Genomic DNA, 24,976 nt, shown 5'->3' with positions numbered 1-24,976 from the left:
ATTAATGTATCTATGTCGTATGTAATCGAAGTCAGTTTTTTTTTGTTTTGCGAGCAAACATAATTATTATTTATTTTAATAATGACTGCCGATTGGTAACTTAAAATTGCGTTCAAAGATTTTCATGTTCAAGTACATCGTATTGCAATTGTTGAAATTTCGACTTATAAAGTTTTTCATTTACTTATTGCTATAACAAAGTAATAATACTGAATGTAATCGTGAAAATTTATTTTTATAAGTAAAAATTTATTTCATATGTATCTAGTAATAAACAAATATGTATAAAATTAGTTGACATTGGCAGCACCAGAAATTATATGCATAGAACATAGAAGTATGTGTGAAATTGTGTATGACATATGTGTAGTCTCATATCGAATAAAATAGTTTAACGCATTAGCTCGCATTAAAAGCAGTGTTTTTCCTTTTTGATATTTAAAAATACATGCATTATGATTACTTTACTGTCTTGACCATAAGCGCTATCATAAATTTGCATAGTTTGTGAGTTATTTCGGTGACCAGTGACATTAGAGTGAAGTGCCTAATTTGAACATGGAGGCTGTAGCAAAACACGATTTCACTGCGACTGCTGATGATGAGCTCAGTTTTAAGAAGAATCAAGTCCTTAAAGTAAGTGACCGGTTGGCTGATTTCAATTTGAATAATATTTACGTCCATTAGTGACAAGTGCCTTCTAGAATTTTTGTTATTGCAGATACTTAACATGGAGGACGATATGAATTGGTATAGGGCTGAATTGGACGGAAAAGAAGGTCTTATACCTAGTAACTATATTCAAATGAAAAGTCATAGGTAAGCTCTCATGTTACAGCTATTGTTAGAGGGTAAGAAATGAATAAATTTGTATGATGTCAATTACTAAAATTAAGTTTTTGGAATTGTTTTCCTCTTATATTACTTATTAAACAAATGGTTGGGTATTGTGTTTTCCCTTAGTTTTTAAAATAAAGTTTTTTGGATAAGAAGAGGTATGTTAAACTAATGTTAGAAGTCATAATAAGATATTTTTTAGCTTTATATTCACTTGCTTAGTAAATAATTTACTTTAATTTAAAAAGTGTGATTACTGTCTCAAAAATTGACAAGATAATTTAATTGCAGTTGGTATTATGGTAGAATAACAAGAGCAGATGCTGAAAAATTGTTAGCAAATAAACCTGAGGGTGGTTTTCTCATAAGGATCAGTGAATCAAGCCCCGGTGACTTTTCCTTATCAGTAAAGTAAGTAAACATCTATATTTTCTTAATCTAATACTTTTAAACAAGTAATTCATGAAATTTAGTATGCAGGTGGTTTTGGGGGCGATAAATCAATATAGATAGGATTCATTTTTAGAAAATGTCATTTTTCTGTGTTTTAAGGCAATGAAAAACTGCTACAATATCATTCGAATACGAAGGTAAATTTCGCCACCATTATTCATATTTTAATATAATTTTCAAAATACAAGATTTACCAAAAAAAAAAAAAAAAAATTGAGCTAAGCTTGGTCATCCAGGTACTATTTATTGTTAATAGGGATTTAGCTAATTAATTTCTAATTCTTTACTCAATGGGTAGGGCAAATATATAAATGATTTCAACAAACACATTACTAACACGTAATAATCTAGCAGAAACAGTTAATTTAGTGGACTAATTGATATTTTTTTAAACTACTGTTGTCAGCTTCATTAAAATATCATTTATTTTGCCTACTACTATGAAATATTTTGTATTTAAATCATGTCAAAACTTCATTGTGTATATAAATAAATAAAATAAATATTAAACAATATACACATGGTCCTCGATAGCTAACTCATATGTCTCGTTTAAATTTAATTGAGATCTGGAGTACATTTTGAGTTATTTAATGCATTTTTAATTGATAATTTTTTTGACTACCTACGTTGTATTACTTGTCGATTGATGTAAATTAAAGTTTTTTGTTTATAGTATTTTGTTGACGAGTTGAGTGAAACACAAATTTGTTCCATGCAAAGATATATCATTGTGAACTGTGTTGTACTGGGTGTAATGGACGTGTGCTAAAACAAAACACAAATATTTTTTATATATTATAATGTAATATTATGTGAGTAAAAATAAAGAAAATCTTATTGGTAGGAATGATTAAAACTTTAATTTTAATATCTATAAAATGACTCATTGTAAGTAAACAAATCTATTTCAGGGTAAACATTTATGTTACAAGAAACTACTTAAATAACTATTTTTATTGTCGTTTTATATTTAATTAATTATTTTTCTGTTGCATTTAAAAACCTCTGGTAAACATGTTAAATTTGTCATGTCTTAAATATTAATACAATGAAAAGACTAGTGATATTCAAAAATCCACATACATGGTTCACACGAACTTGAATTATCAAGATTTAGTAAATAGATTAGGTTCTGGGAAGTCTATTATATGCTGGGAAAATAATATATTATATAAATATTGTTGATTAGCTCATTGGCACAGCTTGTTGTGACCCGTCTTTTGGTTCCAGGGGTTGTGAGTTCGATTCCTGCTCTTAATCTGTGTGTAATATTTATTAACCGACTTCCAAAAAAGGAGGAAGTTCTCAATTCGACTGTATTTTTTTTTTTTATGTATGTTACATAAGAACTTTTGAGCGGGTAGACCGATTTCGACAAATTTTGTGTTAATCGAAATGTGGTGTGTGCCAATTGGTCCCATTTAAATTTATTTGAGATCTAACAACTACTTTTCGAGTTATATCTAATAATGCGTTTTTACTTGACGCTTTTTTCGTCGACCTACGTTGTATTAGACCGCATAACTTTCTACTGGATGTACCGATTTTGATAATTCTTTTTTTGTTGGAAAGAAGATATTCCTAGTTTGATACCATGATAAGGAAACCAGGATATGATGATGGGATCCCAGAGAAATCGAGGGAAACTCTCAAAAGTCCGCAATAACTTTTTACTGGGTGTACCGATTTTGATAATTTTTAATTTAATCGAAAGCTGATATTTATCATGTGGTCACATATAAATTTTATCGAGATCTGATAACTACTTTTTGAGTAATCTTTGATAACGCGTAGTTTCTTGACTATGTTTTCGTCGTTCTACGTTGTATTACTTGTCGGTGTAATTGAAGTCGGTTTTTTTTTCGTTTGCGAGCAAACACAATTATTTATATATGTTATATATAAATATATATAAATTTTTTTATATAATTATGTATCTATGTTAGCCAGCCATTAGCTAAAACACAGGCATCAAATTGCCTATCCCAGTAACATTATTATTTATTTATAAACTAGTGACCCGCCCCGGCTTCGCACGGGTGCAATGCTGATACTAAAGATACTACAGAATGTCTTTATTTATAGTGTAAAGCTAGCTTATAGCATGGCTATTAACATAATAACAACAACATTCAAATATGCGTCGTTAGATTACACGTTGTCACAGAATGCGTTGAAGAAATAAAGGTTCACTGCTCGTTCCCCGTCGGTGATAGAGTGATATTATGTAGCCAATATGTTGACCCGACTTCTTAATAATATTCGTGCCAAATTTGAAGTAAATCCATGCAGTACTTCTTGAGTTTATCCCGGACATACATACAGACAAATAGACAAAAATTCTAAAAACTATATTTTTGGCTTCGGTATCGATTGTAGATCACACCCCAAATATCCTTTAAAAAAATTATTTAGTGTACAGTTTTGACTTTCCTACCATTTTATTATATGTAAGCAATTTAGGGTGTAAACAATTATATTGCTTTGTTTCAATATCGTAATAATTGTTTAGGATTATGTACCTATATAATTTGAAAAGAAAATGCATATATAACAGTTTCAAAAAAAAAACATTAAAAATTGTTAGTTTTTGTTCTATTTACAAAATAAAAATTGTCACATTAATTGAAATTTTAAAGTATACTGAGTTATTGTGTGACTAATAATTTAGAGATAAGGTGGTCAACCTTGGTTTCTCTGACAGTTTGCTTGCTCATTGTTGGTGCTTAAATTGGTTAATATAAAAATTGTTGATCTTCAATATGTGACTCACCAGTGTTATGTTCCCTAATACTACGGATACCATTAGTCATTATTATTTGATTCAATATTGACTCAAAATAAGGAGTCTCGTAATGGATAAGACACCATATTATAGTTTAGTAAGATATTTCTAATTAATTTTCATCTTAGTACCTTTTTTTAGCAAATTAATTCAAATTTATGAAAGGCTACATGTTAAAGAATGAAGAATAATCACACATATAAAAAATACTACGCCAACTGAATTTTAGATATTTCCTGCTTTTAAGGAAAAATCGTTCGTAACTGTATTAATTTTGTTTCAACTGTTACTACGTGTGTACTGAAAAATGTTTTTTTTTTTTTTCTTAAGAAGCTTCTGTTTGATCTACGATAATTACGAGAGTTCGTAGTATTCCTTTGAAAGTATGTTTGTCATAGTGGAATGGTTTTAGTCGAAAATCGTAGTGGCGACTAGTGAGTGTGTTTGTTAATTTTTTCGTCTACTTACGTTGTATTACGAAGTCGATGTATTTGAAGTCGGTTTTTTTTCATTTGCTAGCAAACAAAATTATGATAAAGTTAAATACTCATACACTTATGAAATAGTATTTCAAAAACATTATTAATTTAGCGTTAGTCATAATTTTTTGTACATATTGATGGAAATACCTAACATATAGTATACAATAGTATAGGTATTCCAAAATAAGATGTATATCACTATCACTACATAGTATAAAACAAAGTCGCTTTCTCTGTCCCTATGTCCCTATGTATGCTTAAATCTTTAAAACTACGCAACGGATTTTGATGCGGTTTTTTTAAATAGATAGAGCGATTGAAGAGGAAGGTTTATATTTATAATAACATCCATTAAATAGTGGAGAAATACTGTTATTTTTGAGGTTTCTAATGTGATGTCGTAAATAATTACATTTTTTCCGCTTACATTGCAAACGCAGCCTGAACCCTACGAGATTTATCAAAATAACGTACTTACTAAGTATTATACACATTGAAAAGGTCTACAGAAAACTCCGCTATGGTATATGTCTATCTCTTATGGATATCCCACAATGACATTTTTTTGTCATTTACGTTTTACGACAAATAATGGCTAATTTTCAAAGCGATTTTAACCAATACAGCACTAATCCTTATCTAATTAAATACCTTAAATACATTGTTGATTTAATATAGATCTATATGGCCATTTACAGCATATGATTTAAATTAATATTTTCGAAGATATTACAGATTTAAAAATTGCGGTACGTAGCGTTTGCGGCGGTTCCGGCCGGCTTTTACTATAAACGTGCGGGCCACGGGCAGTAATGAATAAATCAAAACTACTGGATCGATTTTAATTATCTTTTCTATAATTATATTTTATACCTGTGCGAAGCCGAAGCGGGTCGCTAGTATTTTATAAGAGTCAAAAAGGAATGAAACTTCGCATCATAGGCGGATGATATTAGCCGATCATTTCTAATTATTTAATTTCTTTCGAGTACATTTTCATACAATTTTCTCGATAGAACATTAACTCGTTCTGTACCGCGCTGCGTGAATCAACCTACTACGTGAGAGCTGAAACCAGTTTTCGTCTATTGGTGATTCATACGTCATTCTGCTCGATTTATGTTGAGGCCTTATATTTTTTATAACAAGTACACTCGATAGTCACGAGGGCAGATGTCATAGACTACTTTCACCTGCTTTACTCATGCTTTGCTACTATATTTAGTAAAGCTATCAACGTCATTTGAGGTTTGCAAAACTAGTCAAATGTTTTCGGTACTAATTTTATGGCTATGTAGTTTCGGTACATTTTTGAAGTAAAACTTCTGTACGCATGCTTGACTTAGGGAGTAAGCTGGTGAATGCGTGACGAGAGCGTTACGAAAAGTGTGATCGGGTGAGGTGAACGGAAGTTGAGAGGGAGATATTAGCTAGTGAAAATAGAAAGAGAGAGGTTACGTTAATGTTTTTATTGAAATTAGTGTATATTGTAATCGGTCTAATTTTACAGCAAATAAATAAATTTATTAATTAAGTAATTCATGAAAGTAAACCTTTGAACAAACGGCCTATCTTACTGAAAACTCAAGTTTAATAGGATAAGGAAAGGAATGAGCATCGCGAACAAAGACAGCTACGAAAGAGGAACGTTATAAGAATCATCCATGTACGTGTTATTGTACGATACAAGGTAATAACCCTCAATAACACGTTGGGGAGTACAGAGCGGCGTTTTATTGTTATTATTTTAGATCTGCACCCAAACAAATCATGTTGGTTAATCTATTCTGGTTCATCGGTCTGCGTTTACTCGTATCTAAAGTTATGAGTACTGTAGTTTAGACTGCCGGCACATTTTTTATCTGCGTCCTACACCCGTAATCTACAAAGTAGAATAATAAAAATTTATTTAAAATTATTTTTATACAAACGCGTGGTTTCACTGACATTCACCGATTTTGATATTTCTTTTTTTATTGAAACCAGGATCTGATGATGGGATCCCAGAGAAATCGAGAGAAACTCTCGAAAATCCGCATAAGTTTTTACTGAGTGTACCGATTTTAATGATTTTTAATTTAATCGAAAGCCGATGTTTATCATGTGGTCACATTTAAATTTTATCGAGATCTGATTACAACTTTTGGAGTAATCTTTGCTAATGCGTATTTACTTGACTATTTTTTCGTCTACCTACGTTGTACCTATTACTTGTCGATATAATTGAAGTCGGTTTTTCTTCGTTTGCCTGCAAACACAATTATATAATTATATATCTTAATAATAATTTTTAAAAATATTTAATTTATTTCAAAGGTTCCTTACACAGAAAAAAAAAAACAGTACCAGTTTTCTTGAGATTAGCTTGCTAAAAAAATCAACCGTTCTGCTCAATATTGAAATATAGATACAAAAATTATTTAAAATTTAATTAATTCGATAGTATATCAATAGCAAAATGTCAATATTAAAAATTCCTACATATTTCTAAATTGATTAGCACAAATTATAAAACTTATCTCTAAATGGAACGCGATTTCTATGTTAAACTCGTTAGAAAGACTTGCCGTTTATACCTACCTATTTGTTTGCATATTTATATGATTACTAGCTGCGTGCCCGATGGGATTTCCCATCGACTACAACAATTAAAAACTTATTTTTTTCATCGTACTCGCCCTAAAAAACGGTTTCATTTTAAATAAAAAGAAAGTTATATTTATTTGCCAGTGTTAATTTTTATCGGGGTAAATTAATTTATCAGTAAATAACGTTTTTAATAAAATTGTAATAGGAACAGAAATTCAATTTACGCAAAATCCTTTCCGCAGATGTCCAGACGGCGTTCAACACTTCAAGGTCCTCCGTGACGCGTCCAGCAAATTTTTCCTATGGGTGGTGAAGTTCAACTCGTTGAATGAGCTCGTGGACTACCACCGCACGGCGTCAGTCAGCCGTCTTCAAGATGTAAAACTTCGAGATGTAGTGCCCGAAGAGGTGAGCTGGCTTAATCCAATAAAAAATTGCGCTGTTAGCCAATAACAAATTCGTTTACTTTTACGGTACGATTGTCATTTTGAGGTTTCTGATAACATGACAACCGTGCTAAGTCCCGCGTAGATAATGGCATTAACAATTCTCTCTCTTTTTGCTTCTTTTTTTTTTTGTCTTATTATTTTACTTTTATGTATAACGTGGAGTTAGATTGTAATATGCCAGAATAATTATGATCTCAGATAAAAAAGTTAAATAATCATTGGGTAATCCTTTATTTCGTTTTACGTTAAAAAGCTATTGATCTGCAATTACAACCGTTTAACAATAGTTAGTAAGTCGGTGTTCTATCAAAACTTGTCATGATTGTTTGCACCTATTTGATATATTCCAAATTCAATGATATCGATGACATAATATAGATGATATATAGATTTATAACAAAAAACTCATAAACAATATCAATGCTACATAAATAATTAGAACACAATTTATGAAATGGCAAAATCGCGCCCGCGCCCGGCCTTTCCAAACTTTTTAACTAATTTGCAAATATCGAGTCAACGCATAATGTTTGCGTTAGTTTTTGTAATATGCAATGCGGATATTTATGTAATGTTTTCCTCAATTTAAAACTTTTTTTAACTTTTCGTAATCTCTAGAAATTAAATTATTTCTTTATTCAAAAAAGCTTAAAAAATACTTTTAATCACCACTTAACCACGTGTACATAGGCATATTTCACCTTTATATTATAAAAACTAAATAACACTAGTGAGTCACTTAATTTCTCAGTCACTAGTCACGAAAAATCCGAAACTGAAATAATATATTATTTTTATGTTATAAGGTTTCGCTAAGAAGAAACACTTTAAGTCAACATTATATAGTATAAGTAATTTAAAAAAAAGTGTGTGCGTACAAAGTACACATGTCAAAAGTGAAACTTCTTTGGCAAACTAATTTTTAGGTCTCGTCTAAATTTATACAAATCTATAAAGGTTTAGATTTCCGTTGCCGTTTCATCCGTAAAAATTTTACCCTCGTGCGCCTAACGAAGTTTCACCTCAAAAGTTTTTGGAATAAAATTTGCGCAATTTTTGCGTAAATAGGAAATCTTTGCTTATGTGTTGCTATGATAATAATAAATATTATATATCGGATGTTAAAAACCAGAGAGGACGAAACGACGGAGCGTATCGATGCAGTAAACATTGAACTTAAAATAGCTTTACGAAATACGCAACTCCTCGCCTCGCGTATTGTAATAACTCGTATTCTTGACAAATTGTTACCATGTTACATAATATTTCCATTTTACTTTTCTTCATATTTTTCATTATTTATCATTAAATTAATATTCTAAAACGAAGATTTGTTTTTACTGGAAGTTCTAAACACAGGTGTAAAACGTCAACACCATCACCATTATTATCATCGTCGTTAAACAAAAGAAAAAGTATTTTTAACGCAGGTAAAACCGTGAGAGATAGCTAGTCAAAAACGTTGCCCGTCATAGCTAATTATATTTAATCAGATTAGTTGATTCATTATGTCGGTCACACCTATCCGCTAACTTAATCTAACATGCGACAGGCAATTATAATTTTCGTTGTCGCTTAGATATTATATAATTACAAAGATCGTTATATTTTTAACTGGTCTATACGATAAATTAATCTTTTGAGATATGTTTACGTCTATATAAATTTAACATTTTAGTTTGTAAATAAATTTAGCGTATGTATTGAAAAGCCTTCGAATACAATCATGTGTAAGGTATTTATTTATCGCGGTATCGTCCGCACTGAATTTCTAGACTTATGGTACTAGTAGCTATTTGTAACTACTTCTTCCCTCTTATAATTTATAGAGCTCCTTATGTAGCCTATAATCTATATATTAATACGTGAAGAGAAAACTTTGTACTCTTTTTTACGAAAATTGCGCGAACGGACGAGAATGAAACTTCACACACATATAGTTTATATAGTGAAGGGTTGCAGAATGCTAATATTTTATTTAATTATGCATAAAAATATATTAAATTAATAAAAAGAAAATTACACACACTACCATGTATTTGATACACACACGCACATACATAATTTTATACTCTTTTGTTTACCGTTAAAATGTATAATTTAAATTAATCATGGTCGAATTTCGACCACTAGGGGACCAACTAGTACACATAAAAAAAATTAAACGTGTATGCGTAGAAATCCCATTTCCCCTTTTTCATTTCGTAAATTTTTACTAGCTGACCCGGCAAACGTTATCTTGCCGCTAAACGCTATTTAAAAATAGAGGTTGATGGTAGATAAAATAAAAAATTAGTAATTTATCTAAAAATTAAAAAAAATACGGGTGGACTACCCTTAATATTTAGGGGGATGAAAAATAGATGTTGTTCGATTCTCAGACCCACCCAATATGCGGAGGAGTTTTAACTACAAACACCGCGACACGAGAATTTTATATATTAGATATATATAACTTCGTCGTTTATGTACCGATTTTGATAATTCTTTTTTGTTGGAAATGAGGTATCCCAATTGTCGTACCATAATGAGGAAACCAAGAAACACAAAGAAATCGAGGGAAACCCTCGAAAATCGTAGTAACGACTAGTGCGTTTGTTAATTTTTTTCGTCTACGTACGTTGTATTACTTGTCGATGTAATTGAAGTGGGTTTTTTCGTTTGCGAGCAAACACAATTATTATAGTTTATGCTTGGCGATGACAGATGATCATTCAGCTAAGGCGTGTCGTAATACAAAAATACATTAATTAGTATATGTAGCACAACTACAAGCAATTTTCCAAACATCATTTACTACGGACTTGGAAACTATTTATTATTTGGAATTTCAGAAAGTTATAAACATAGTATAGATCTTGATGAAATGATAATATACAGTCTCAGATACGCATTGTTTTAGTCGAAACTGTTTTAATGAATTCATATATACAAACTACTTTCTCCTTTTCTAATCTGTCTTTCAGTGTTTTATTTTTTATTAATGCATCGTATTAGATTATGCACTTTACTCTCGTTTTGAATCATTTTTAAACTATCGAAAATGTATGAAATTAAAGTCTAATTTATTTTGGGTTGAACACTACTTAGTTATAGCACTTCATATTATTTGTTTTGGATTATTTATTATATATGGAGGGTTTCGTCAATTTGATGATGCCACCGTCTTAGGTCTTATACAGTAAGTACAGTAATATATAATACTATCTGTACTAAACAGCTTGTTTCACAATTTTATACAGCATTCCGTCCTTCTCCGATAGAGGTTGAGCCAGAACACTGTTACACTTGCCAACTTAATTTAAAATCAATTGTACTATCTCCATCTTTCGACTTCGTTTCTACGCACATTGTACATAAAAAATAGCATGATATATAATATATATTTAAAAATGTCAGTGTCGACCTTTGAAAAGAAAAATCAATTATCTAAATGAAACTAATTAGGAAGGAGATCCGAGTTTACGTAATACACTAGTTTGATAACAACGCGTCGTGTAAATATTGTGGCGTGACCCTGATAAAGAAACCGAAATATCTCGGTCATTGTGGCTGTCTCTATAATCTCTAGTTACTGAGCGATGGTCGTAGTGCGCAGAGAATCGCGTCGATCGAATATAAATTCTTCGATCGTGTGTCTATTTATAGCAATTGTTGCAATGATCACGTAGTCGTGGTTTCCGAGATGTTACACACATTACATTCATTCAATATATGAAAAAGTTTTTTAAATTGATACATAATAACGTATATTTTGACATATATAGTATAATGAAACTTCCTTTTCGACCTCTAGTCTTCCCGTGACCATGATTTCTGTAAAGTATCCGAAACGTCGGGCATTAAAAAAACATAATAAACCGCGATAAAATCCAATAAAGTTGTTTCATTATAATGAGTGAAATCGCGTAAGCATTAGAAAACAATATATAGTATAAACTATGTTTAAAAAAAACGTATTCTTTTTCAATTATAATAAATTGCTAATAGGACTAAATATAAGTGAAAATATCCAGCTATAGCTGTGTAATGTTATCTTATTTATAAGGTTAATATCAGAGTATCATGTAGCTATCTGCAATTAAAATAATTGAAACTGTAGTCAATAAATGCTCTAGTAATTTATTTTATAATTAATATAAGTCTTTGACCGTTTTATAGTTTTCATACAAACTACTTAAAAAAATCGCATGAAGATGTTAAATAACTAGGCACCTAATTTTAAAATAATAAAAATTACAAATAATACGTAATGCAACTGTTGCATTTTAATAATTTAATAATGTTTTCTTAATTTTTACTCAATCGTCTTAGATACGTGAAACATCTATAATCCTCATACGTTTTTATGAAGTACAATATTTATCAATAGAAATATTATTAAATAACTCACTTCCATATCCGAAAGGTTCTGGAAATCGAATATTAATTACTTAAATGCTACATGTAATAGACAAAAGCGGAAATTTATTACCACTAATATAATTAAATTGTATTGGTTATTTAAAGTCAAATGTATGTTATTTATATTATTATATGAAATATATAGTAGCTATTTATGCAACTGTTGTATAATAAGGGGTATCACATGAGTGTTTTGAATACCTAATTATCAACAGTCGCATAGAAGATTTTATTCTACACCCATAATATGAATATTTGTTGGGAATGCCTTTTACAGCGTTCAAAATATCTGGCGGTGTACTGTCAAAACATGGTATCACATGAGTGTTTTGAATACCTAATTATCAACAATCGCATAGAAGACTTTATTCTACACCCATAATAATATGAATATTTGTTGGGAATGCCTTTTACAGCGTTCAAAATATCTGGCGGTGTACTGTCAAAACATGGTATCACATGAGTGTTTTGAATACCTAATTATCAACAATCGCATAGAAGACTTTATTCTACACCCATAATAATATGAATATTTGTTGGAAATGCCTTTTACAGCGTTCAAAATATCTGGCGGTGTACTGTCAAAACTTGAATCGCTCATTTTTTGTAATCAAAACAATAAAAATATACAAGAAAAATGGTGGAGATTCGAATAACTTACTTTTTGAATTAACTTACTATTATTATAGAATAATGTGATAATGAGATGTAATGAGAATAGTCTCATAAATCGTAATTAAATGTTATTTTATACAATATATAACTGAAAAATAAGCTATCAAAAATAAAAAGGATATTGGTAAAATTAAATTTTATTTGTTATGGTTATTGTATTTAAATTACTTACTTCTAAATAATAATAATAATCTTAATACTTTCACTTTAAGACATTAAATGCGTATGAACGCCAGAAGTTAGATCCTGTATTCTATAAAATATTAATACTTTAGTACATCATTATATTAATAATATTAAGAGGAAAGTTATTTTTAACCGACTTCCAAAAAAGGAGGAGGTTCTCAATTCGACTGTATTTTTTTTTTTTTTTATGTATGTTACATCAGAACTTTTGACTCGGTGGAGCGATTTCGACAAATTTTCTTCTAATCGAAAGGTGGTGTGTGCCAATTGGTCCCATTTAAATTTATTTGAGATCTAACAACTACTTTTCGAGCTATATCTAATAATGCGTTTTTACTTGACGCTTTTTTCGTCGACCTACGTTGTATTATACCGCATAACTTTCTACTGAATATACCGATTTTGATAATTCTTTTTTTGTTGGAAAGGAGATATCCCAAGTTTAGTACCATGATAAGGAAACCAGGATCTGATGATGGGATCCTAGAGAAATCGAGGGAAACTCTTGAAAATTCGCAATAACTTTTTACTGGGTGTACCGATTTTGATAATTATTTTTTTGTTGGAAAGGGGATATCCTTAGTTTGGTACCATGATAAGGAAACCAGGATCTGATGATGGAATCCCACAAAAATCGAGGGAACTTCTTGAAAATCCGCAATAACTTTTTACTGGGTGTACCGATTTTAATAATTTTTAATTTAATCGAAAGCTGATGTTTGTCATGTGGTCACATATAAATTTTATCGAGATCTGATAACAACTTTTTGAGTAATCTTTCATAACGCGTAGTTACTTGACTATTTTTTCGTCGATCTACGTTGTATTACTTTTCGATGTAATTGAAGTCGGTTTTTTTTTTCGTTTGTCTGCAAACACAATTATATTGCATTATCTTTATATTATTAAGAAGACATATTTATTTCATTGTAATCGACAGACATAAAAAAAAATTAACAATTATATTAGCATTAAACAGCCTTATTGTTCATAAGTAAAATAACAGACCATATAAAATAACAGTTCGACTAATAGCAATGGCTTAATTATCAACGCGAAGGAAATTGCAAAGGCGTTTTGTAATAATTAATTTTATAATTTCCAGATGCTGGTGCAAGCTCTGTACGACTTCACTCCACAAGAAGCGGGCGAGCTGGAATTCAGGCGCGGTGACGTCATCACGGTCACTGACCGCTCCGACCAACACTGGTGGCAGGTGCGTTAATTTACCGTATATTACTATTAATTATATATATTCACTCCTTATATCGTATTTATACTTAAAATGCAAAAATATCAGATTTAATGTCATTTTGAAAAATTAAAAGTAGTAATTACTACTTTACTGGTAACTACCAGTAAGCAATACATAAAGGCATCCTTAAACTCGTCCTAACAATATAATATAATATATAAAAGAAATAAAAAAAATCTTCTTTATCTTTAAAATTATTAGTCATTTTATAATTTGGATAGTTAAATAAATAACTTTACTAACTGTACTTAACTGTAGTTTGAATCGCCTTGAAATTTATTGAGCCCTCCCAGGGTTACATTCTTTATCATTAAGTCGCCCGCTCGCTCTATATTTTTATTTATACTTACTGATTATTATACACTACATTAGTATACAGAATACCTATTAGTAAAATAAACTGCAATTGTGGTCATTCCAACAGTGGACATTGCGACTAAGGATTGCAATCCGGTAAACCGGCGGACCTGGCATTATTTTGCACCTACTAGATCCGGTGTCATATTGTCTGATCTGGTGATGGCATTTTTTTGAGAAAATAATCGCACTATTACAAGATAGAGGGTGATTCTTAAGTGTAGGAGTCCTTTGGCATTGAGATAAATGTTTTCGCAAATTAAAATAAGCTATAGATGCGTTATGGTGAAGATATTCAAATCTGTTTACAGCTAAATTAGCACTGAAGTTGCTTGTCTTATAGTGTAAGAATTATAGAAGTATACATTGTAGTTACTTGCAGAAAAAGAAATATTAAGATTCAAACTAGGGATGTTTTGGAGCCTCTCAACCTTAAAGTAAACAGACATAAAAGTTTCAGATGACTTCACAGAGATCTATCGCAGAATGAATTTAAATGATACATGTGCTGTTTTTATATTTTCCTGGTCAAATAACACAAACTGCGCGCGTTCTTTATATTTTTAGAGTACTCAGAATTCGTAACAGTAACGAATACAATAAATCTTAAATATTAATACATGTAGTCAGTAGCGTAAAGTACTCATTAGTCATTATAGTAAGTAAAGTAAATCGAGTATACATACCTACGAAAAAAATAGTGTTGCCAAGAGTTGTTATCGAGTACCACACAGTGACTTGTTTTTGTTGGTTTTTATGCTATAAATTACTACTTACATAATCTAGGAAGGTTTATTTTTTCAATATTTTTTTGTGTTATTTGACACTCGTTATATATACTTACAATAACATAAATAAAAAGACAAACATTACAAAAATAATCGTAGTAAAGCACAACACTCTTTTCTATCGCCATGACGAAGTCGCTGTCACAACTGGACGACTACAGCGCAGCTGACGTACGCAAGGAAGCCGCACGCTATATATCGAGTTCGAATCGAATTCATATATATGAAAAGTAATTTTAAAAAATTAACAAATTTGTAATTTTTCTTATTAGATAAATAATAACTACAAAAGGCAGTAATAAAAGTTTTATATTTAAAAAATCTAAAGTACACTTACCTACATATGCCTACTATTTATTTAGGGGTGTAGGTGCCAGCCTTAATATTAAACGCATGTAAAAATTTATTTTAACTAAGGCTGGCACCGACCGCACCGTTTATATTAATTTGCTTTATCGGATCAACTACTGAAGTACTTTTTTCGCTTAGGTAGCAAATAGTACTAAAACAGTATTGAATAATAGATACCGCCATTTGATTTCACGACACCAAAGCCGTGGGTCTGGCGCACACAAGCGTAGGCTAACTTAAGCACAGAAGAAAAGCTTTTATGAGAGTGGGGGCTAAAGATGATGTTGATGCTTCCAGATGATTTTGAGAATGAGAAAGAAAATCTTAATCTTCGCTCTTAACCTTAGATAAAAAATTGAAAAAAAAATTATTTGTAATTGTTAACATAAGTATTATTAAAATCATCGACGCCGTCCAAAATGCGACGATGTTCTAAGGTATCGCTCATGTTGCACTGCACTACTTTTCTCACTATTCGCTTATGACGTCACCAGTGCCGCCTATGCGTGACAACGGCGTGTAGTAAACGGATTAATGGTGAAACGCTAGGGATGCGCCAGATTTGCGATATCAGATTTATTATGGCAATTTTATTGATTTTAGTTGATTTGATTTTTTTATTCATTTGCTATTTATGTGTTAGCTGGTAGTTTTATGTTTTTTACATTTTGTTTTATTCAAATATCAAATTATTTATAGAAAATATAACACGTTTGAATTCAATTTTGAATAGCTTAAAAAACGTTTATACCATTTTGACTAGCCCGTTGGCACAGTTTGTAGTGTCCCTGCTTTTTGCTCCTGGGGTTGTGGGTTCGATTCCCACCCCGAGTCTGGGTGTAATATACATTTATTTATATATTTATTATTTATATGTAAGTTTATCAAAAAAAAACGTAGCTACGGTTACGGCTAACGGTTGCTTACTTTAGGAACAGATGACCATGTGTTTATGTTGTAAATATTTATTTATTTATTTATACTTTTTGCGTCACATCCCTAGCGGTCAACTATAGACGACTTCGGCGTTCTGGACATATCATTTACGTGGAATAAGAATGCATTTTTTATTTCAATGTTTCTCAGTACGTGTAGCTGTAAAAGACTTGTTTTTTATTCTCAAATGTTGCAGGGATATTCTTTTTTCAGAAATGTTGAATTAAAATACTAGAAATATTTTTTTAATAATTTTATTTAATATTTTTGTGGACCGGGTTTTTTGTCGCCTATAGACGTCGTTGGCGCACAGGACTTGCAAGCCCTTGTCAAGTATATTCAAAAGGTTAATTTGATATATAATTTGCTTTGAAACTGAAGTTCTCAATTTTCAAAACAAGACCTTTTTAAACTTGTCTTAAATTAGTATAAAAAAATTATTTCATATAGCATATACTGTTCGTTACGCTTCATTAACGGTTTACTTATATCGGAATGAAAAGTTAGGTTATTATGGTTTGACCAATCCGGTCAGGATCCGGCCGAAATGATGAAAATTTGACCGGATCCGGTCGGATTGAAACCGACACCGGATCGCAATCCCTAACTGCGACAGACTGCTAATTTAACGCCCGCTAATATAGCATGTTGGTTCCTCTAAATTATCATATCATAGAATATTGTGTGACCACTGATTCCCAAATGGTGGTCGTAAGCTTGTTTGTTATGTTAATGTGAGGTAGACCTGACTAGTAAAAAAAAAATCAAGATGGTGATTACAAAAGGATACTTACTACATCAGGATAGAAAAATACAATTAGCGATGGCAATGAGAAGACAGAAATAACCGGGCCAAAGTAAGTGAAAGTTTTGGGAACGCAGGTACATGTATTTGTTTTGGCTAGTGGTCGCCCAGTGGTAGTAGTAATTCGACCATTACTTAATTAACTTAAATTATAAGTTTGAACATTATTTTAGTTCTGTCGTCAAAAACTATATTTTTATAATAATAAGCAAAAGAGTATATATGCGTGTATCAAATATACGGTAATATGTGTAATGTTTTTTTTATTGATTTAATATTTTTATGCATAATTTAAAAAAAATAGTAATCTTCCCTGAATAAATTATAAGTGTGCGAAATTTCACACTCCTGCGGCCGCCAAATTTTTGTAAAAAAGACAACACAACAGAATTGTAGCACACTTATTTGTAAGAGTAAATTGTATTTTAATGTAGGGAAAAAAATAATAAATTACTAATAATTGTTGTATTTTTGTTTTTTAATTTTAATTTTTGGAGAAAATGAAAGCCATTTTTTAATCAATTTGTCTTGACCACAGAGCACAGAGTAGCGGGCGAGCCAAAGACAAGTTTATTGTTTTTTTTTTAAAGAATTATAACATAAAGGTTTTATCAGACATCATTACAGCCTAAACAGTCCACTGCTGGACATAGGCCTCCACAAGTTTACGCCATAAATAACGTGAACTCATGTGTTTTGCCCATAGTCACCACGCTGGGCAGGCGGGTTGGTGACCGACAGACACCATCATCATTTTATCAGACAAAGGATTAATAATTATTACTATCTAACACACTCCCCTAATTTTAATTCCTTTGTCTTTTATAATATGTTGTACAGCGGTTTTACAAACGTAAAAGAATGAATTTAAGTAAACAATTTGTAATAAGTGGCTAACACATAAGTTTTAAGCATAAACAAAATTCCTTAAATGTAACTTACATAACAATCTTATTTGTATGATAGATAAATTTAACTTTAGCTAATATTTTTGTGAAAATGTCTGCTGTTTGTTCATTTGATGAACAATATTTAATTATCACATCACCATTTTTCACTTTTTCATGAATGAATTTGTAGCGAACGTCTATATGTTTTGAACGTCTATTTATCACTCCATTTTCAATAATTCTTATCGCACTTTGATTGTCCACAAACATTGTCACTTTAACACTATTAGAGTTCAAAAAGTTCTTGAATTACTGATTTTAAGTATAGAAGTTCTTTGCAACATTCAGCCGCAGCTATGTATTCCGCTTCAGTGCTGGAAAGTGCTACTATTGACGTCTTGTGCACCAGCTTATTGGACAGTTGCTAAGGAATATAATATATCCCGTAGTGCTTCTTCTTGTTTCAGTATCTCCTGCATAGTCCGAGTCACAGTATGCAGTTATCTCAATATCTCTTTTCCCTTTTGGATAGGTTAGTCCTTTCTTTTTTGTTCCTTTTAAGTATTTTAGAATTTGTTTTAAGTTGTGAACATCTTGATCTGTTGGATTTTCTACTTTTCTACTGCAATAATTTACAGCAAAACTTATGTCGGGTCTGGTTTTATTTGAAATGTATGTTAAGCTTCCTAGTAATTCTCTGTAAGGAAATACAGTGTTCTTAGCAGATTCTACTCTTTTACTTGATTCTATAGGTATTGCTGATACTTTTGATCCCATCATGTCGTAATCTTGCAATATGTTTTCTACAAAAAATTCTTGTTTTAATTTTAACTCGTTTTGATTATTCATTATTTCCATTTCAACATATTTGTTAGGGTTATTACCTTGGTTATAAATCTTTTACCAATTTTTGTCATGATCTTGTCTATTTCGCTTTCGTCTTCTCCAATTACTATTCCATCATCCACATGAATACCTAAGAATATTGTGTTATTTTCATTTTTTAAAATACATGGTTCAGTTGCAAGTTGTACTAAGCCTTGACTGTTCAAATAATTTGTAAATGTTTTATTCCATTTTAGAGGTGCCTGTTTCATGCCATACAGGGCTTTTTGCAGTTTGCATATACCTTTAGCACTCATTCCCTCTGGTGTGTACATATAGATTTCTTCATCATCATTTAATTCGCCATATAAGAATGCAGTTTTAATGTCAAATGTTTTAATTTTAAAATTGTTTATGGCTGCTATAGCAGAAATCATTCTTAAAGGACTACTGCTTATCACAGGACTGAAAATCTCATGATAGTCAATTCCTTCTCGTTGTTCAAATCCTCGAACTACTAAGCGAGCTTTGTAGGTGCCATCATCTTTTATCTTCAATATCCATTTATTACTTAGAATCTTTTTACCTTTAGTGTCTTCTTCGTTTACAATTTTCCATACTTTATTTTCAATCAAAGATTTTTTTTCATCATCAATAGCTTTTTGCCATTTAAGTTTGTCTTCACCGTTAATCGCTTCACTGTATGTCATCATCACATAATCATCATATCTCTGTGGTGGTTTTCTTAGTCTTTTTCCTGGAGCAGGTGTAATTTCTTTATTACATTGTATAAATGTAGTTGGTTGTATGTCTGTGTTTGTTGTGTCTGCTGTATTATTTGGTATACATATATCTTCTTCATTAGATGTTCCTTGTTCTTCATTTATTATTTCTTGAATTTCATTTGGTATGTTATCCTTTTCATTATTTTGAGTTTCATCATAGCTTGTTGTTAATTCAATTATGTCATTTTCTTCATTTATAGGATTACATTTTTCTTGGTTGTTAGTTTTTACAAACTTTACATCTCTTCTTATTATTATTTCTCTATTTTCAGAGTTCCAGAGTCTATAACCAGTTGGAGCATAACCAACCAATATGAGCTTTTCACTTCTTTCATCAAGTTTCTTTAGCGGTTTTAATATTTTTGTGTATACTTCTGAGCCAAATATTTGTATATTTTTCACATTTGGTTTTTTATCAGTCCACATTTCTATAGGAGTTTTTAGTTGACCGTCTCGTGGAGTTCTATTTAACAAATAAGTTGCTGACAATACTGCTTCACCCCACATTTCATTGTTCATGTTCGATTCATATAGTAATGCTCGTACTTTTTCCATCAAGGTCCGGTTAAAACGTTCAGCTTTACCGTTTTGTTGTGGAGTATAGGATACCGTATAGTCTATTTTTATTCCTTGGTTTTTACACCATTCTTTCAGGTTATTGCTGGAGTATTCTCCACCCCCATCACATCGTATGACACTGACTTTAAGGTTTGTGTGTCTTTCTACCTCTTGTACATATTGTTTTAAGTACATAGATACTTCACTTTTGTTAGTTAATAGGTAAACTTGAGTATAGTTTGTATAGTCGTCAATGCATGTTAATACATATTTCTTGTTATTCCATGTTTCAGGTGAAATAGGTCCACATATGTCTGTATGTATTGTATGTAATATTCTTTCAGATTTTTGTCGAGTATGAAATGGAATTCTGGTTTGTTTTGCTTTCATACATATATCACATGTTGAGGTAAGTGTATCTATATCCTTATTGGTAATATTTATCCCTTCTACTGATTTAATAATATTTTTTAATGTTTCTTTTCCAGGATGACCATATCTACGATGCCAATCTTCTGCGGTTTCTTTGTCATATGAAATTAAGACATTTTCTTCAGTATTTGTGTTAATATTTATGTTATATAAACCTTTTTTATCTTTCTCACCTTGTAGTATTATTTTATTATCCTTTTTTATTGTTACTTTATCTTTAGTAAATATGACAACTCCTTCCTTCTCCGTTATAGCATTAACTGACAGCAAATTTTTCTCTAGTTTAGGAACATATAGCATGCCATCAAAGTTACAGTTTTCAGACTTAATTTTACCGATTTTAGTGGCTGTGATAGTGTTATTTGTTTCTGCAGTTTTAATTTCAATATTACATTCTTTTTCATGACTTAAAATTGAATTTTTATTGGTCAAATGACTTGTACAGCCCGAATCTACCACAAAAGTTTCTTCGGTAGCCAAAAAAGATACCTGATTCTTCCTGAAGAAACAGTTTCTTTCTTCATGATTATTTTTCTTGCAAATAGAGCAAGGTTTTACTTTTTTCTTGAAAAAACAATTATTTTCTTCATGATTATTTCTCTTGCAAAATGTACAGAATTTCTTTTTAAAGTTTTTATTGTTGGCTTTAAAAGCAATATTTTCAGTAGTAGTACTTATAGTTGTTAAGCGTTTTTCTTCGGCCAAAAGTCTTGAAATTAAATTATTAGTAGTTTTGTCAGATGTTGCTGTCGACTCCCATGCTGTTATAAAGTTATTGTAATTTTCTGGTAATGTTGATATAATTTTTGTTATGAGCATGTTATCGTTGATATTTTCACCCAAGCAGTTTAATTGGTACACTAGGTTTTCGAGCGAACTTATGTGGAAAGTCATGTCCTGTTTGGTATTGTATGAATATTGGAAAAATTCTTGTAAAGTATTGCACTTTTGTTGGTCACTTTTCTTTTCAAATATGAAGCAAAGTTTTTTATACATTTCTGATGCGGTTTTACATGACAATAAAAGTGGTAAATGTTTTCTGTCTATTGTACTTGTAATAATTTTCTGGGCCTGTGCATCTTTTTTTAATTTTTCTTTCGAGTCTTTTGGCGTAACATCGCCATCATGCACAATTTCATATAAATCGTTACTTCTCAAATGGATTTCCACTTGGAATTTCCATAGTATAAACGTTTTTTCATTCGTAAGTTGCTGTATACGCGATAAAGAATCTTTTTCCTCCATCTTTAAACACGCCGACTTTTAATTTTTTTTATGTTTTTATAGTTGGTTGTTATTGTATTTTCACTTTACTTTAACGCTTTTTTTTATTTTTTTTATTTCCGTTTATAGGAACCACTTCTATGCTACCATGTTGTATTTTTGTTTTTTAATTTTAATTTTTGGAGAAAATGAAAGCCATTTTTTAATCAATTTGTCTTGACCACAGAGCACAGAGTAGCGGGCGAGCCAAAGACAAGTTTATTGTTTTTTTTTTAAAGAATTATAACATAAAGGTTTTATCAGACAAAGGATTAATAATTATTACTATCTAACAATAATAACATAGGTTAAGTGTATATTGTAAGTAGGCCAAGTAGGTCATAAGTGTACATAATATACGTTAACTAGAAAATAACTGTACATATATTATAGATAGCAAGTAAGTGTATATATAAACAATAATAAAATAATAATAATGACAATAATAAAGTAAGGCGCAGTATAATAAAAAAATAATAATAAAAAAAATGAAAATAAAATTTAAAAAAAGTAAATGTCTTTTGCATGTAAGATATCAATTAAGTTAGCATAATTTTGGTCGGTGGACTCATGTCTGTATTAGGGATACTAAGATAGAATAATTAGTTCTCTTAATGTAAGCTGCAGTAGTGTACCAAGTAATCATCAGATCAGTAAAAAACTAAAAATTGGAATAACAAAAGCACGGGCATTATAAAGCCCGTGGACATAACCTTATATAAAAAAAATTGTAAAAAGGGGCACAAGTTTTTTTGCTTCACCTATTATTATATAGATAGATTTGAGCGTATGCTCGCAACATTGTGTCGTAGTGGTAGCTGTTAAGAGTTATAGAGATTGTTTTTGGTTATATCGGTAATAACAAGATGTCTTAAACTGTTCCAGGGCGAGATCGCGCACCGTCGCGGGCTGTTCCCGGCGTCGTACGTCACCGCCTACCACTCGTAGTGCCCGCCGCCGCGCCCGCCCCCCGCGCCCCGCCCCGCGCCTCGCCCCGCGCCTCGAGCCGCCCACACGACGGGCTCTATGTTTCGAACGTTTTATGGTGCTTTTTGTCGTACAGCTATTTTGATATTACGATTGGAATCAACACGATATTCGGCTCGGACCGTTCGTCGTGTGAACGCTACGTTTGTTTCGCCTGTCTAGATCACTATTGACCACCCGCCCCCCGTTGCTTTCCCGTCGTTTTCCCGTTGTTGTGACGAATTTATTTTACTTTATCGATCGTGACAATTCGCCGGATGAACGTGTATTTCGTCCGATTATACGTGCCACAATGTTATTTTAGAGGTTTTTTTTTTAATATATGCTTAGTAATAAATATATGAGGAATCGATCGGCTGTCGCAGACGTTTCCTAATATAGATTTCAAATTAATGTGATTTTTAAAGTATGAACATTATTTATCCCTTGTTAGTTATAATGCTCATTTTTAAATATTTACCATTTTATTTGCTAGTTAAGTGATAATTTTAAGTTCTTTTGGTTTTATTATTTTCATAACCGCTATAAAAGTATATAATCTGGTACGGTAGACATATTATAAGATATCCACATAAATTGTAGCGTCCTTAAAGCTTAACTCTCCCTAGCGTAGGCTCAGACGATTTGTGTTGCGCACAAACGATAAACGCGTATAGTATGCCTGTAATCGTTTCGTATTGACGATATTTGATTGATAGTATGATTGTACAGCGAGGTGTTTTAGAACGGTATTTACTATCTTCGAACATTTTAAATATTTACATTGTGCTTATAACAAATTGCTTTTGATGTGTTAATTTGAATGGGATCCGTTACCTGTTTTAGTGTTAACAAAGTATTTTTTTTATAATTGCGATTATGGTTCAGAATTTTAATCGGAAATAACACAAGGACGACGTAGTCGGTCGACTACAGTCGCCGATTGATAAACGTACGAAGTGTATTTATTCGGTGTCCGCACCGTGGCACCCGAGCGTCAGTGTACTTAGTAGCGTTTAACTATATAGTCAAGAATTTGAAATTAAACTCGAGTGCTCGTTAATTCAATTTAGATATTTATTTTTGTTATTGTAACCAAAAAGTCGCTATATTTATCGAAACCTAATAGGATTTTAATAGTAATCGTGACATCGTTCTAAAATCATCGATAGGTATAGGAAAAGAATATTTCTAATCGATAAATAAATTTAAACGAAATATACTTCGAGCGAAGCATTTAACTGTGTGTATTGTAGAATAAGTGTGGTGACGCACATGTGATGTTCGACCGCGACCGTCGCTTCTCGCTGACAGTAAACGTGTAAAGGCATGTTTTAATAAGAAAATGGAAGTGCTAATCTATAATAATCAAATATTTAAAATAGTTAAGTTATGATTCTCCAATATTGTGGAAGATGTATAATATTTTTTACTAATAAATTTAATATTGTACATTCGATGTTTTACTTTTAATCCCCTATACAAATAACTAATTGTATGGTTGAGTTTAAAAATTGTATTATCTTCTCATGAAAGCCACTTTATTACAAAAGTTCTGAAACATGACATGGTTTTGAATTTCTTAAGCATTCTGAAGTTGCAATTTCACTTATAATGTTTGAAATTGTCTACGAAACAAAAATAGTACGTCTACGTTTATGTTTAATTAATTATGAGGTTATAATGATTATGTAATTATATGAGTGTATCTGTAGTACCTACTACTAGTAAATAAAATCACATATTGACAACTTTATAATCTACATTTAGCCAAGTTTAATCATTTTTTATTAATTAATTGTAGACTATCTATCTATGTACTAGATTTGGTTCTATATAAAATATTATTTCACTGAGGTAAGTACGACACAGCAGGAAGTTTCCCGCTCAAAAATATGGAAC

At 31.1% G+C, this 24,976-nt stretch overlaps 1 protein-coding gene and 1 long non-coding RNA gene across 3 annotated transcripts; both read left to right on the top strand.

Annotated features, from left to right (window-relative positions):
• The first annotated feature begins 326 nt into the window (after nt 1-326).
• Nucleotides 327-23,056, top strand: LOC123657300 (growth factor receptor-bound protein 2). Its single transcript, XM_045592873.1, has 6 exons — nt 327-636; nt 722-819; nt 1,129-1,248; nt 7,392-7,557; nt 13,969-14,079; nt 22,994-23,056. The coding sequence occupies exons 1-6, from the start codon at nt 559-561 to the stop codon at nt 23,054-23,056; spliced, it is 636 nt and encodes a 211-aa protein (XP_045448829.1). The 5' UTR covers nt 327-558.
• LOC123657301 lies at nt 18,115-21,017 on the top strand. Of its 2 annotated transcripts, XR_006743682.1 has the most exons (3): nt 18,115-18,208; nt 20,510-20,563; nt 20,758-21,017. It is a non-coding gene; the product is annotated as an uncharacterized LOC123657301 (long non-coding RNA). The 2 variants fall into 2 exon arrangements; XR_006743681.1 differs by lacking the exon at nt 20,510-20,563.
• Nucleotides 23,057-24,976: the final 1,920 nt, after the last annotated feature.

This window comes from Melitaea cinxia, chromosome 10 (genome assembly GCF_905220565.1).
Source record: "Melitaea cinxia chromosome 10, ilMelCinx1.1, whole genome shotgun sequence".
Taxonomy (NCBI): domain Eukaryota; kingdom Metazoa; phylum Arthropoda; class Insecta; order Lepidoptera; family Nymphalidae; genus Melitaea; species Melitaea cinxia.
The sequence above is the reverse complement of the archived record's forward strand: the minus strand, read 5'-3'. Positions and strand labels throughout refer to the sequence as shown.

Coding starts and splice junctions, on each gene's coding strand:
- LOC123657300 (XM_045592873.1), top strand. CDS start 559: ATGGAGGCTGTAGCAAAACACGATTTCACTGCGACTGCTGATGATGAG. Junction 637..721: donor AGAAGAATCAAGTCCTTAAA/GTAAGTGACCGG, acceptor TTGTTATTGCAG/ATACTTAACATGGAGGACGA. Junction 14,080..22,993: donor CCGACCAACACTGGTGGCAG/GTGCGTTAATTT, acceptor AAACTGTTCCAG/GGCGAGATCGCGCACCGTCG.